This window comes from Leucoraja erinacea, chromosome 4, assembly GCF_028641065.1.
Source record: "Leucoraja erinacea ecotype New England chromosome 4, Leri_hhj_1, whole genome shotgun sequence".
Taxonomy (NCBI): domain Eukaryota; kingdom Metazoa; phylum Chordata; class Chondrichthyes; order Rajiformes; family Rajidae; genus Leucoraja; species Leucoraja erinaceus.
In genome coordinates, this window is record NC_073380.1 from 58,552,483 (window position 1) to 58,567,877 (window position 15,395).

Genomic DNA, 15,395 nt, shown 5'->3' on the forward strand with positions numbered 1-15,395 from the left:
GGAATATGAGGTGCTGTTCCTCCAATTTCCAGTGCTGCTCGCTGTGGCCATGGAGGAGACCCAGGACAGAGAGGGTCGGAGACGGAGTGGGAGGGGGAGTTGAAGTGCTGAGCCACCGGGAGGTCAGGTTGGTTATTGCGGACCGAGCGGAGGTGTTCGGCGAAACGATCGCCCAACCTCCACTTGGTCTCACCGATATAGATCTGCTGACATCTAGAGCAGCGGACGCAATAGATGAGGTTGGAAGAGATGCTGGTAAACCTCTGTCGCACCTGGAACGACTGCTTGGGTCCTTGAACGGAGTCGAGGGGGGAGGTAAAGGGACAAGTGTTGCATCTCTTGCGGTTGCAAGGGAAAGTGCCCGGGGAGGGGGTGGTACGAGAGGGAAGGGAAGAATTGACAAGGAAGTTATGGAGGGAGCGGTCTTTGCGGAAGGCAGATATGGGGGGAGATGGGAAGATGTGACGAGTGGTGGGGTCACGTTGGAGGTGGCGAAACTGACGGAGGATTACTTTTTGTATGCGACGGCTGGTGGGGTGAAAGGTGAGGACTAGGGGGACTCTGCCCTTGTTGGCGAGTGGGGGGGGGATGGGGAGAGAGAGCAGTGTTGCGGGGTATGGAAGAGACCCTGGTGCGAGCCTCATCTAAGGTGGAGGAGGGGAACCCCCGTTCCCTGAATAATGAGGACATTTCAGATGTCCTGGTGTGGAACGCCTCATCCGTGGAGCAGATCTATATCGGTGAGACCAAGCGGAGGTTGGGCGATCGTTTCACCGAACACCTCCGCTCGGTCCGCAATAACCAAGCTGACCTCCTGGTGGCTCAGCACTTCAACTCCCCCTCCCACTCCGTCTCCGACCTCTCTGTCCTGGGTCTCCTCCGTGGCCACAGCGAGCAGCACCGGAAATTGGAGGAACAGAACCTCATATTCCGCTTGGGGAGTCTGCATCCTGGGGGTATGAACATCGAATTCTCCCAATTTTGTTAGTCCTTGCTATCTCTTCCCCTTCCTCAGTCCCCCTGCTGTCTCCTCCCATCCCCCAGCCTTCGGGCTCCTCCTCCTTTTTCCTTTCTTGTCCCCGCCCCCCCCCCCCACCCCCGATCAGTCTGAAGAAGGGTTTCGGCCCGAACCGTTGCCCATTTCCTTCGCTCCATAGATGCTGCTGCACCCGCTGAGTTTCTCCAGCTCTTTTGTGTACCTTCGATTTTCCAGCATCTGCAGTTCCTTCTTAAACCCAGAGAAAACATTGTCATATTGTGTGGAAACAGGCCCTTTGTCCCAACTTGCCCACGCCAACCAGCATGTCTAAACCAGTCCCACCTGCATGCAATTGGCCCATAAACCTCCAAACCTATTCTATCCATCTACTGATCTAAATGTTTCTTAAACATTGTGATAGTATCTACAGAAAGAGAATTAATGTTGTTCATTCCAAAAAACAAAAATTCATACCAGTGCTCAATTGAAAGAAGCATAGCAAAGAAAATATTTTCATACAAAAGACCTTTTCGAGGAAGATGAGCATCAGCATACCTAGTTTGACACAACTAAACTAATTTCATGGAATTTGTATTTTATTAATTTATGACTTAATGTTCATTCTTCTTTCAACACATTTTCAATTATTTGCCATGGACTTACACAAGCTCAAAAGCATTTGGTGTAGTTCCAATGAAATATCCTCCTGGTCGCAAGCGATCACAAGCGTTCTTTAGCATGGTGTCTGCTTGTTCCAGAGACTCAAAGGAATAGTGGTAGACAAACTGACAGCTGCAGATATCAAATGTAGCGTTTGGATCCTTGTATTTCTCACTCAGCAACTCCTACAAAAACAACACAGCAAAAGCATTTGAATTAAAGTACATCAGAACTGAAGCGAAACAACAGCCAAACACTACAAGAAGAACATACATACATATAGCATATCATTCTCCAACACTTTCGCCACCTCACACTACTGTCCACATCTTCCCATCTCCACCCCCTTTCTGATTTCCGCAGAGACCATTTCCAACCCGAAACTCCCTGGTCAACTCGTCCCTTCCCACCCAAACTACCCCCTCCCCAGGTACTTTACCCTGCAACCGCAGGAGATGCAACACCTGTCCATTTACCTCCCCCTCGACTCCATCCATGGACCCAGTCTTTCCAGGTGAGGCAGAGATTCACTTGCATCTACTGTATCCGCTGTTCCAGGTGTCAACTTCTCTACATTGGCGAGACCAAGCGCAGGCTCGGCGATCGTTTTGGTAAACACCTCCGCTCAGTCCCTTAACCTACCTGATCTCCTGGTGGCTCAGCATTTCAACTCCCATTCCCAATCTGAACTTTCTGTCCTGGGCCTCCTCCATTGTCCGAGTGAGGCCCAGCATAAATTTGCGGAACAGCACCTCATATTTCGCTTGGGTAGTTTACACCCAGCAGAATGAATATTGACTTCTCTAAACTCATATAGTCCTTGCTTTCCCTCTCTATCCCCTGCCCCTTCCCAGTTCTCCCACTAGTCTTACTGTCTCCGACTACATTCTATCTTAGTCCCGCCCCCTCCCCTGACATCAGTCTGAAGGAGGATCTCGACCCGAAACATCACCCATTGCTTCTCTCCAGCGATGCTGCCTGACCCGCTGAGTTACTCCAGCATTTTGTCTACCTTCGATTTAAACCAGCATCTGCAGTTCTTTCCTACTGCAAAAAGAACCATCAATTTATAGTTCACTTAAATACCACTTTGTTCCAAATTGCTACTTTTAAGTAACATGTCTGTCATGTGAAGTAAATCTTTATCCATCTTGCCCTTTGTCATATTAATGAAAGTCAGTTCACCATTTAATAAAATAGGAAGGCTGTCATAATGAGTGTAAAATTATGTTTGCTGGAATGGTACCACATTACAAAGACTAGTCACAAGGAGACTAAACCTCTCCTGATTTTAAGTTGGCTATATTAAATCTCTCCGAAACCTTCCCTGCTCTAGGGGGAGTATCCCTAAACCTGCGATACTCCCCCTAGAACAGGGAAGGTTTTGGAGAGATTTAATATAGCCAACTTAAAATCATTAAAAGTTTTGGATACAGTAAATAAGAAAATTTCAGTGACGAATTCTAGTAACAGATTGAATTGAAATATAACATGCAAACAGCTCCTTCAGCCTACGCCAACCATCCATCACCCATTCACACTAGTTCTATGCTATCCCGCTTTCTCATCCACTCCCAACATACTAGGGACAATTTACAGAGGCCAATCAACCCACAAACCCATATGTCTTTGGGATGTGGGAGGAAATCGGAGCACCCGGAGGAAACCCACAAGGCTATGAAGAGAAGGTGCAAACTCCGCACAGACGACGACTAATGTCTCTGGCGCTGAAAGGCAGCAGCTCTGCCAGTTGCGCAACCGTGATAACTAAAGATAACAAAAATCTGAAATAAAGCAAGAAAATGCAGGAGATAGTCAGCAGGTAAAGCAGCATCTGTGGTAAGAGAAATATGAGTTACAGTTGCTTACTACTTCATCCAAACTGAAGTAGTAAGAAAATAACAAGATCTTAATCTTTGTCATTAATCTCCCTTGCATTTCACCATTGCAATTACTTTCCACCATTGCAACCACTTTCTAGTTTAATACTTATTTTTCTCAGTCTTTTTCCAGTTCTGATGAAATGCCATCAACTTAAAATGTTCACCTTCCCCCACCATGGATGCTGCCTGGTCTGATAAGCATTTCCAGAATTTTTGGATGAAGTAATACTGCTGAATGTTTTAAGTTGCAGAGAGAGGGGTGGAAAGATCACAAGATAATGCCTGTAATGGAGATCAAGAAAGTCTGACTGACAAATGCTTTTGTGCAGAGAGAAATCGGTATCAGATTGAAATTGCCACATGTATCGAGATACAGTAGAAAATTTTGTTTTAGACTTAACTTTACCTGTCGGAGGGAAAACGCAGAAACTTTGAACAAACAGCACTCGTAGTCAGGATCGAACCCGGGTCTCTGGTGCTGTCAGGCAGTAACTCTGCGCTATTGTGCTGCCCTGCGTCCTAATTTGTGCACTATCCAAGCAAACCACACCATTCATGAGTACATATCGCAAAGATCTGTCAGTTTGTAAGTTAATTAGCCTCTGTAAATAGCTCCTAATGCGTAAGAAATGGATACAAAAGTGGAATAACATAGAGCTAGTGTGGATGGGTGATTGAAGCAGTACAAAAGAGGAAGGAAACAGAATATATAGTGTTACAGCTGCATAGAAAGTGCAAATTAAAAATAATGCAAAAGCCGCAACGAGGAAAACTGGGACATTGGTGATATATCCCGTTCCTTTGAAATGAATGCCTCTTAATCAGAGATTGTCATTTAGGGCAATGCAATTAGAGGAAATTAAATTATTATTTCCTATCTTATTTCAGATTTCCAGCAATCTTTCTGCTGCCTTTCACAGTTCAAGCACGCATTCAGTTTTCTTGACAGCTTCATTCATCTTCACCCACTCACACTACCTCAAGACAGGCTATGATTAGAAATAATTCATCTTCTTCTCTTGGATGGCAATATGTCACTGTGGTTGGGACTGTTCCTCCCGAGGTGGTGGAAGCAAATTTGATAGGAAATCGAATTAATACTCAAGGGCAAAACCTTGCAGAGCGAAAGGAACAAAGAAAAACAGGACCAAAGTGACAGCTCTTTTCAAAGAACCAACACATAAGCAAAAAAAGCCAAATGCATTCCGAGTTGTATCATACACTATAACACTCCTTCAGTTAAAAATTGCATTTAATGCATTTACAAAGCTGAATGTTTCAGCCTGGTTGGAAAGATCCAGTCCTACCAATCAATATGAACATCTGGATCAAACCTGTGCCCGCTGCGAAAGGGCAGCTGACAACCAGGGAAAGACCTAGAAACCTAGAAAATAGGTGCCTGGAGAGACTGCTGACCGGAGGGAATAGACCCCACCGGGGCTGGCATGGGCTAGCTCCTCATGCCAGCAGGATCCATCGCTAATCAGCGTTCTGGATCCACCTGTATATTGCTACGGAAGAAATCGACTATGAATAAGAGAACTAGCACAGCAATTGACAGAGCAGCAGCCCCGGCAGGACATAAGCTACGAAGCTGCATCCGTGGCTGGGAAAAGATAACATCAGAGAAGGGTCTCAAGATCCACCAGGGCAGGGAAAAGTGCCTGGGAGAGCTTGGTGTGGGGCCTCATATTGACCATTAACTTCTAAGCGGTAGGCCAAATCAGTCGAGTGAAGCCCAGTGGCAGGTTAACCACCACAGTCCACAGGGTATCAGCACCCCAGGCGAAGCTCAACCAAGTACTGTCCCACCAACGGACAAAAGTCCAAAGCCCAACCAGCGGTAGAGAGAAAGATGGAAAGAAAAAAAGCAGAACGGAGCAGTCACTGGCTGTGGCTGAAGAGAAAAGATGCTGTCAGGACTGCCACGTGACCATCTAGAGACTAACCACAAGACACACCCAGGGCTGATCACCCTGTGGTGGGCTTGCCTCGACTGAGGGTGTCTTGTAATAAAAGGCAGAAACACCCAGTGATGTTGAGGTACACAACTGAAGATGTGTCTGATTGGTAGCAAATTACCTAGTGGTCACCCCCAAAAATATCAGGTGTCAGTTGTGGTGAAGAACCTTAGGGATTGTAACATCCAGTCCTACTAATCAATACAAAGCTGAATGTTTCAGCCTGGTTGGAAAGATCAGTCTCACCAGGAAGGCACAATGTCCCTCAATCACATGATAAAATACACAGCAAAATAGCAACTAATTCAGTCCAAAGAAGGGTCCAGAGAGAACGTCACCTTTCCATGTTCATCTGTGATACTGCCTGAATTCTTAAGTTACTCCAACACTGGGTCTTTTGTAAACCAGCACCTGTAGTTCCTTGTTTCTAGCAACTGATTTGACTTTCCTTGATGTAAACTAGTGTGCTGTCTGTATGGGGTTTGTACGTTCTCCGTGACCACGTGGGATTTGTCCGAGTGTTCCAGTTTCCTCCCTCACTCCAAAGATGTACAGGTTTGGAGGTTAATTGGCTTCAGTAAAAAATTGTAAATTGTCCCTAGCGTGTAGGATAGTTAGCATACAGGATGTTCACTAGTCGGTTCGTACTCGGTGGGTCAAAGTGCCTGTTTCCACACTATATCTAAGGCTTGATTTGGGTTGAAGAGCCTGGTTTCAGTGTTGTAAGACTATGACTAATTGAGCTTATTTTTGGCTGAAGCATTAAAAACGGTGAATCCAAAGCCAAATACATAAATTGAGGAGTATTAAAGACAGTGAGTGCTACTGGTTGCCAAAAGCCTTGTTATATAAACAAACTTTCAACTCTTCTATAATTCATGCATGCTATTACCATTATCATTGGTTTTAAACCAAAAAGAAACTGTACCCCATACTTTGAAAGATCAACAGACAGAGCTTTTCACGAGATATAACAATATGTCAGAAATGGATTTGGCACTAATCCAAACGAACGGACAATCCAGTATTTAAAGGATAATACCTTGGTGCCGTCTGCTCTTATAAACTCTGCAACATAGAGAGGTTCATAAGAGTAGCCTCTGCATTTCATGTCAGCGTATCGCTTAGTGCACTGTTCCACGGAAATGTCAGCGATATCTGTTAGGAGAGGGAAGAGTGAGAAATGTTCAAGTAATCATTCAGAAATGAGTATAAAGATACATTTTTTACATCAATTTTCTACAACATTAGCTCATACATTTGCTATCCTCCAAATTTCTCATGAATTCAGTACAGGAGGCACCATCTCTCTGGGATAATAGACCAATACCTAGCCCCAATCTGAGGGTGGTGTGAAATCCCGCATCCCGAATAGAAACCTAGAAAATAGGTGCTGGAGTAGGCCATTCAGCACTTAAACTGGTTTAACTATTCTTAACCAGATCCCTGGTTCTGGACTCCACCAACATCGGGAACATTTTTCCTGCATCCAGCCTGTCCGATCCCGTAAGAATTTTTACATGTTTCTATAAGATCCCCTCTCATCCTTTTAAATTCCAGTGAATACAAGCCCAGGCGACCCATTCTTTCATCATATGTCAGTCCAGCCATCCCGGGAATTAACCTGGTGAACCTATGCTGAACTCCCTCAAATTAAGAGACCAAAACTACTTACAATACTCCAGGTGTGGTCTCACCAGGACCTTGTCACAACTGAAGTGGGACCTCCTTGCTCCTATACAGGTGCACAACCTTTTATCCGGTGTTCCAGAAACCGAAAAGCTCCGAAAACCGACCATTTTTTCCAGATGTCGTCTGCGCACCAAAGCTCGCGTTTGGCGCCAAACCTGACCCAAAACGACCCACGGTCAACCCAGGTCTGTACTACTGTAGCGGCTGCCTCCTCCCTGGAGACCGGGAGACGCTTAAACATCTGTAAATCATTGCTTAGGGGGGGTGAAGGGGTAAACTTTAATTCTTAGTCCCCTACCTGGTCGGAGAGGCGGGGAGCGGTCAATGCCTTACCGGGTCGCTGTGCAGTAAGCTCCGCAGCGCTGTGGCCGGTGGGGCCGCCGGTTGTAGCTCCGACCCCGGCAACTCTACCCCTGGCTGCGAGGCGCTCCAAATCCAGCGCGGCCCGCGGCCGGACGCCCCAGCTCCGCGAATGTCGGGAGTCGGCAGCGTCGCAGCGCTGGGAAACCAGCGGGGTGCGGGCAATGCCTTACCGGGTCGCCGTGCGGCAAGCTCCGGAGCGCTGTGGCCGCCGACACACAACATCGCGGAGCGTCGCTGGATTTGGAGCCGCGCAGCCAGGGGTAGAGTTGCAACCGGCGCCGCCCGCGGCCGGTGGTGCCCCCAGCTCCGCGGCTCCAAATCCAGCGACGCTCCGCGAATGTTGGAAGAAGGCGGCCACAGCGCTCCGGAGCTTGCCGCACGGCGACCCGGTAAGGCATTGCTCGCTCCCCGCTGGTATCCCAGCGCTGCACGCCGCCGACTCCCGACATTCTCGGAGCTGGGACGTCTGGCCGCGGGCCGCGCTGGATTTGGAGCGCCTCGCAGCCAGGGGTAGAGTTGCCGGGGTCGGGGCTACAACCGGCGCCGCCCGCGGCCGGACGGAGCCCCCAGCTCCGCGAGGTTGGGAGTCGCCGACCAGGTAGGGGACTAAGAATTAAAGTTTCCCCCTTCACCCCTACACCACCACCACCACATAAAATCCCTCCAAACTAACTGACTAACATTTATGCAATGATTCTCCCGGTCTCCGGGGAGGAGGCAGCTGCTCCAGACTTTTCAAGCCGCCCGCGCTACCTACCTAATCTACGCTAAAAATCTTCCATTCTGAAATCCGAAAATGTCCGAAATCCGACAAGTTTCTGGTCCCAAGGCTTTCGGATAAAAGGTTGTGCACCTGTACTCAAATCTTCTCGCTATGAAGGCTAACATGCCATTTGCTTTCTTCACGGTCTGCTGTACCTGCATGCTTACTTTCAGTGACTGATGTACAAGCACATCCAGGTCTCATTGCACTTCCCTTTTCCTAATCCGACACCATTCTGATAATGATCTGCCTTCTTGTTCTTGCCACCAAATTGGATAACCTCACATTTATCCAAATTATACTGCATCTGCCATGCATCTGTCCGCCCACCCAACCTATCCAAGTCGCCCTGCAGCCTCAAAACATCCTCCTCGCAGCTCACACTGCCACCCAGCTTTATATCATCCGCAAACGTAGAGATGTTACATTTAATTCCCTCGTCTAAATCGTTAATATATATTGTAAATAACTGGGGTCCCAGCACTGAGCCTTGTCACTGCCGGCCATTCTGAAAGGAACCCGTTAATTCCTACTCTTTGCTTCCTGTCTGCCAACCGGTTCTCTATCCATGTCAATACCCTACCCCCAATACCATGTGCTCTCATTTTGCACACTAATCTCTTGTCTGGGACCTTGTCAAAGGATTCTTGAAAATCCAGATACACCACATCGACTGGCTCTCCCTTATACAGTGCCCTCCAAAATGTTTGGGACAAAGACCCATCATTTATTTATTTGCCACTGTACTCGACAATTTGAGATTTGTAATAGAAAATAGACGTGGTTAAAGTACACATTGTCAGATTTGAATGCATTTTTATGCATTTTGGTTTCACCATGTAAAAATTACAGCTGTATTTATACATAGGTCCCCCCCACCCCCCTCCCAATTCAGGGAACCATAATGTTTGGGACACAGCAATGTCATGTAAATGATAGTAGTCATGTTTAGTATTTTTGTTGCATATCCTTTGCATGCAATGACTGCTTGAAGTCTGCGATTCATGGACATCACCAGTTGCTGGGTGTCTTCTCTGGTGATGCTCTGCCAGGCCTGTATTGCAGCCATCTTTAGCTTATGTTTGCTTTGGGGGATAGTCCCCTTCAGTTTTCTCTTCAGCATATAAAAGGCATGCTCAATTGGGTTCAGATTAGGTGATTGACTTGGCCACTCAAGAATTAATCATTTTTTTAGCTTTGAAAATCTCCTTTTTTGCTTTAGCAGTATGTTTGGGATCATTGTCTTGCTGTAGAATGAATCACCGGCCAATTAGTTTTGAGGCATTTATTTGAACTTGAGCAGATAGGGTGTGTCTATACACTTCAGAATTCATTATGCTACTACCATCAGCAGTTGTATCATCAATGAAGATAAGCGAGCCAGTTCCTTCAGCAGCCATACATGCCCAGGCCATAACACCCCCACCACCGTGTTCACAGATGGGGTGGTATGCTTTGGATCTTGGGCAGTTCATTCTCTTCTCCATACTTTCCTCTTGCCATCACTCTGATATAATTTAATCTTCGTCTCATCTTTCCACAAGACCTTTTTCCAGAACTGTGGTTGCTCTTTTAAGTACTTCTTGGCAAACTGTAACCTGGCCATCCCATTTTTGCAGCTAACCAGTGGTTTGAATCTTGCAGTGTAGCCTCTGTATTTCTGTTCATGAACTCTTCTGTGGACTGTGGTCTTTAACAAATCCACACCTGATTCCTTAAGAATGTTTCTGATCTGTTGGACAGGTGTATGGGGATTCTTCTTTATTATAGAGAATTCTTCTATCATCAGCTGTGGAGGTCTTCCTTCGCCTGCCAGTCCCTTTGCGATTAGTAACCTCACCAGTACACTCTTTCTTCTTAATCTTGTTCCAAACAGTTGATTTGGGTTTCCAAATGTGATGGAAAGACTGGAGAAAAGACTAGATGTCGAGAGCACTCTTGTACCTGCATTAAGGTGGCAATTAAACACACCTGAGCAAGTACAAACACCCGTGAATCCATGTGTCCTAAACATTATGTTGCCCTGAAATGGGGGGACACTATGTATAAACACAGCTGTAATTTCTACATGGTGAAACCAAACTGTATAAAAATGGCCTTTATTAAACTCTGACAATGTGCACTTTCACCGCGTGATTTTTTTCTATTACAAATCTCAAATTGTGGAGTACAGAGGCAAATAAATAAATCATGGGTCTTTGTCCCAACATTATGGATGGAACTGTACATTCATAGAAACATAGAAAATAGGTGCAGGAGTAGGCCATTCGGCCCTTCGAGCCTGCACCACCATTCAATATGATCATGTCTGATCATCCAACTCAGTATCCTGTACCTGCTTTTCTCTCCATACCCACTGATTCCTTTAGCCACAAGGGTCACATCTAACTCCCTCTTAAATATAGCCAATGAACTGGCCTCAACTACCTTCTGTGGTAGAGAATTCCACAGATTCACCATGTTTTTCTAATCTCGGTCCTAAAATACTTCCCCCTTATCCTTAAACTATGACCCCGTGTTCTGGACTTCCCCAACATCAGGAACAATCTTCGTGCATCTAGCCTGTCCAACCCCTTAAGAATTTTGTAAGTTTCTATAAGATCCCCCCTCAATCTTCTAAATTCTAGCGAGTACAAGCCGAGTCTATCCATCCTTTCGTCATATGAAAGTCCTGCCATCCCAGGAATCAGTCTGGTGAACCTTCTCTGTACTCCCTCTCTGGCAAAAATGTCTTTCCTCAGATTAGGAGACCAAAACTGTACACAATACTCCAGGTGTGGTCTCACCAAGGCCCTGTACAAATGCAGCAGAACCTCCCTGCACCTATACTCAAATCCTTTCATTTGAATGCTAACATGCCATTCGCTTTCTTCACTGCCTGCTACACCTGCATGCCTGCTTTCAATGACTGGTGTACCATGACACCCAGGTCTCATTGCATCTCCCCTTTTCCTAATCGGGCAGCATTCAGATAATAGTTTACTTGTAACACCCTCAAAAAATTCCAGAAGATTAGTCAAACAAGTCAAATATGAGTGGCAGACCATTAAAAAGGATCTCCCCGCCCCCAAATCCGTTTCCAAGACAGTCAGTAAGATCAGGGCCATATAGGGCAAAGATAGACACAAAATGCTGGAGAAATGCAGCATCTCTGGAGACAAAGGATGGGTAATGTGTCGGGTCAGAACCCTTCTTCAGACTGGAGCAGTCAGTCTCACGTCAGTATGAAGAAGTGTCTCAATCAGAAACGTTACCCATCCTTTATCTCCAGAGATGCTGCATTTCTCCAGTATTTTGTGTCTATCTTCAATCTAAACCAGCATTTGCTGTTCCTTCCTACCCATGTAGGGCAGTTGGCTTCTAGACCAGTACCCAGTGCACAATCCTGATCCTTTACTCCTGCCACCCCCCCAATGAGTACAGCTGTGACCTCTGCGCTCACTGAATCAACTTGCAATGGTTGTCTGAATAAAGCTCCAGAACCAAAACATCATCTGTCCATTTCCTCTCCAGATGCTGCCTGACCCGCTGATTTTTGCCCAGCACTGTTTTTTCCTCAAGATTGCAGCATGTGCAGTGTCTTGTGTCTCCAACTTGCAAAGATGTCTTCATCTGCATACAACAAAACCGTAAGTTCGACCACCCAGATGACAATAGACATGGGTCACCACTAAGCCACGCACTATCCTGACTTGCAAATATGATCGCCATTCCTTCATCTTCTGCATCAAAATGATGTAATTCCCTATATCAGTGCATCTTCATTACAGGGAGAGAGCCTGCCATTGTCAGAGGGATAGCACAGCAGTAACTACTGCTGGCTCAGAGTTCCAGCAATCCAATTTTAATCCAAACCTTGTGTGTTACATTTGGGGAATTTGCGCATCATCCCCTTGACCTTGTGGGTGTTCATTGGATGTTCTGGTTTCCTCTCACACCACAAAGAGATGCTGCTGTATTAAACGGCTCCTTGTGACTAAAATAAAGGACAGGGGTGCAGAGAAGCAAGAAAAGGACAACGTGACTGTTGAGATGACTCTGCTGGGAACTGACCTCTTCTGTATCATAACAAGGGAAGGGTACCTTCAGCAACTCTTTGATCTTAATACTGACATCTCAAAACACTTCCATTGACTGCCTCAAGTTCCTCCATCCCCCTACCTTTCTCTTTGGTACAAATAGAGGAGAAATACTCATTGAGGACCTTGCCCATCTCCTGTGGTGCCACACAGATTTAACTGCTTTGATTCCCGAGGGGTTCCACTCTCTCTCTAGCTACGCGTTTTCCCTTAATCTATTTATAAAATCTCTTGAGATTGTCCTTAATACAATCTGCCCGAGCTATCTCCTGGCCCCTTGTGGCTCTTCTGATTTCCTTTTTTAGTTTGCTCGTTAATCCCCGACACTTTTTCAAGGATACACTTGATCCCAGCTGCCTATACCCGTCCCATGCATATTCTTGGGCAATGCCTCAATTTCCCTTGTCATCCAAGCTCCCTCACATTTTCCTGCCTTGCCCTTCACTCTAACAGTGACGTGCATAACCTGAGCTTTTGTCAACACACTTTTAAAAACATCCCACTTGGCTGATGTTCCTTTTCCCCTCAAACAACCTGCTCCAATCAACTTGAGCAAGACCTTCTCTCATACCCTCAAAGTTGGTGTACCCAATTTAGCATTTTAGTCCCTCTCTGTCCCTATCCATTACAAACTTAAACCTAATCAAAAATGGTCACTGGTCCTAAAAAACTCCTCCACGAACACTTCATCCACTTACCTTCTCAGTGTGGGGCCCTCTGCATATTGCTGGAGAAAACTCTCCTGAACACTTGAGAAATTGCACCCCATCTAAACCTTTCACTCGATGAATTTCCCAATCAATATTGGGAAAATAAAAATCCGACAACATCCTTATTTGATCTGCAGCTGTCTGCAATCTCCTGGCATATTGTTTCTTCTAATTCAATGTGTGCCAACTTAAAAGATTAAAAAAAAACACACAAACCAATTACTTTGTAAAAACCGTCCTGGTTCAATATCCTAGACAACATGTTGTTTCTATGTCATATTACTTACCGACACAAACCAGTTTGTTAATTTGCCCCTTCTTCCACTTTAGCAAATCACCACCTTTTCCACAGCCCAAGTCCAGGACAGAGATGTTACGCCTGTTCTTCCGCCTCACCAATTCTAGATACTCTCCTAAGTGAAAAGGCAAGATGTGGGCAATTAGTCACAATTCATTGAAAACTTCATAATTTGTTTCTTTTAATATTTTGTATCTACAGAGTGAAAAGGACAGTAAAATGACAAATAACTTTATATAGGTCCTCCAGAAAGTTGGTTTAACTTGTGATCTTGCTCAAATTAAGGCACTTGCCGCATTACAAATTGTTCCCCTTTCAGATCCTTGTATTGTGATTTTAAAAATGGCAGAAATCTGAAACCGTTAACAGAGAACACAGTATAACATAGGAACAGGCTCATCAGCCCAAAAGGTCTGTGCCAAACATGATATAACAAAAGATAACAATCGCATCGGCCTGCATGCAATCCATATCCCTGCATGCCTAAGTGCCTATCTAAAAGCCTCTTAAATGAAACTATTGTTTCATTTTGTTTCCTTGAGATGGAAAGGTAAAACAAGTAGGCGGCACAATGGTGCAGTGCTTGAGTCGCTGCCTTACAGAACTAGAGGCTCGGAATTGAACCTGACCACGGGTGCTGTCTATATGGAGTTTGTATGATCTCCCAGTGACCACATGGGTTTTCTCCAGATTCCTCCCACATTCAGAGATGTAGTTTGTAGGTTAATTAGTTCAGTAAAAAAAACTAGAAATTGTCTCTGGTGTGTCGGATAGCTCAAGTGTACGAGGTCATCGCTAGTCGGCACAGACTCAGTGGGCAAAAGGAGCATGTTTCCGTGCTATACCTCTAAAGTCAAACTTTGGGCTTACCAATAAGGACACTCTTGATCCAATTGTTGAAATTGCGCATGTAAACGATTCGACTCTGATTGCGCACTGCCAATCCGCACTCTCGAAGCTCATTGTAATGTGCAGCCACTTTACTGCAGTGTCCCCCATCTAATTTCTGATTAAAGAAACAGAATTAAAAGATTAATAATTCCTTTGCATTATGGTGGACAAGATTGTTAAACTTCCTGCAGCATTAATATACGATATCCACTAATATTTGAAAATAAGTCTTGCAATAAGTTTGACCACATGATAGACATAGATAAGGTAGATACACAGAGTCCGTTTCCCCTAGTAGGAGGGTGGGGTGGAAGACTGCAACCTTCACATGGTCCGCCCGTTTCCACGAATGCAATCAACCCGGCGTGCACAATCAAATAAGATCACATAGAACAAGTTGTCCTACAACTTTAGGTTGCGCACGCCACACGCAAGAAGTAGGAGTGTCTAAAACTAGAGGCCGTAGGATTAAGGCGAGAGGAAAGACATTTAGATAGGTAAATGGATAGGATAGGTTTAGAAGGATATGCTCTAAACGCAAGCAGGTGCGACTAGTATAGATGGGACATGTTGGTTGGTGTGGGCAGGTTGGGCCAATGGGCCTGTTTCCACGCTGTATCTAAGACGTTTATAGGGAATCGAAGAGGTAATTTTTCCAGAGTAGCTGGCATCTGGAATGAGCTGCCAGAGGTGGTGGTGGAGGCAGGTACAGTAACAACATTTAAGAGTCGTCTGGACAGGAATTTGAATGAACAGGACATAGAGGGATAGGCAAATAATATCAGCAAGTGGGACTAGTAGAGATAATCATGATGGCAGGCACAAATGCAGTGAGCTAAAGGGCCTGTTTTTATGCTGCATATCTGCCAGGGTTAAAGGGCAAGAGGTTTACGGACAGAAAGTTGGGCAGAGAGATCAAACTTGTCACACCACTCCTAGGCTTTGATGACAGGAAGGGTTCCATGGGCACAAGGTAGATCCGATTGATGGCCGGCTGGTGTGCATTTTCCCCTTCAGACTTCCTCACTCGCTTCCTCTCACTTCAGTGCGAGTTCGCTGTGTGGATAATAGTGAGACAAAGAACTGCAGATACTGGTGTGAAGCAGGGCCCCAACT

The 15,395-nt window shown here is 45.6% G+C and overlaps 1 protein-coding gene across 1 annotated transcript in view; it reads right to left on the reverse strand.

Moving 5' to 3' along the window:
- rnmt (RNA (guanine-7-) methyltransferase) overlaps window positions 1-15,395 on the reverse strand; it is a 30,917-nt gene that overhangs the window by 12,191 nt on the left and 3,331 nt on the right. The window contains 4 exon segments of the mRNA XM_055634346.1: window positions 1,643-1,824; window positions 6,526-6,641; window positions 13,378-13,503; window positions 14,259-14,394. Of these exon segments, the coding sequence (XP_055490321.1) occupies window positions 1,643-1,824; window positions 6,526-6,641; window positions 13,378-13,503; window positions 14,259-14,394 (560 nt within the window).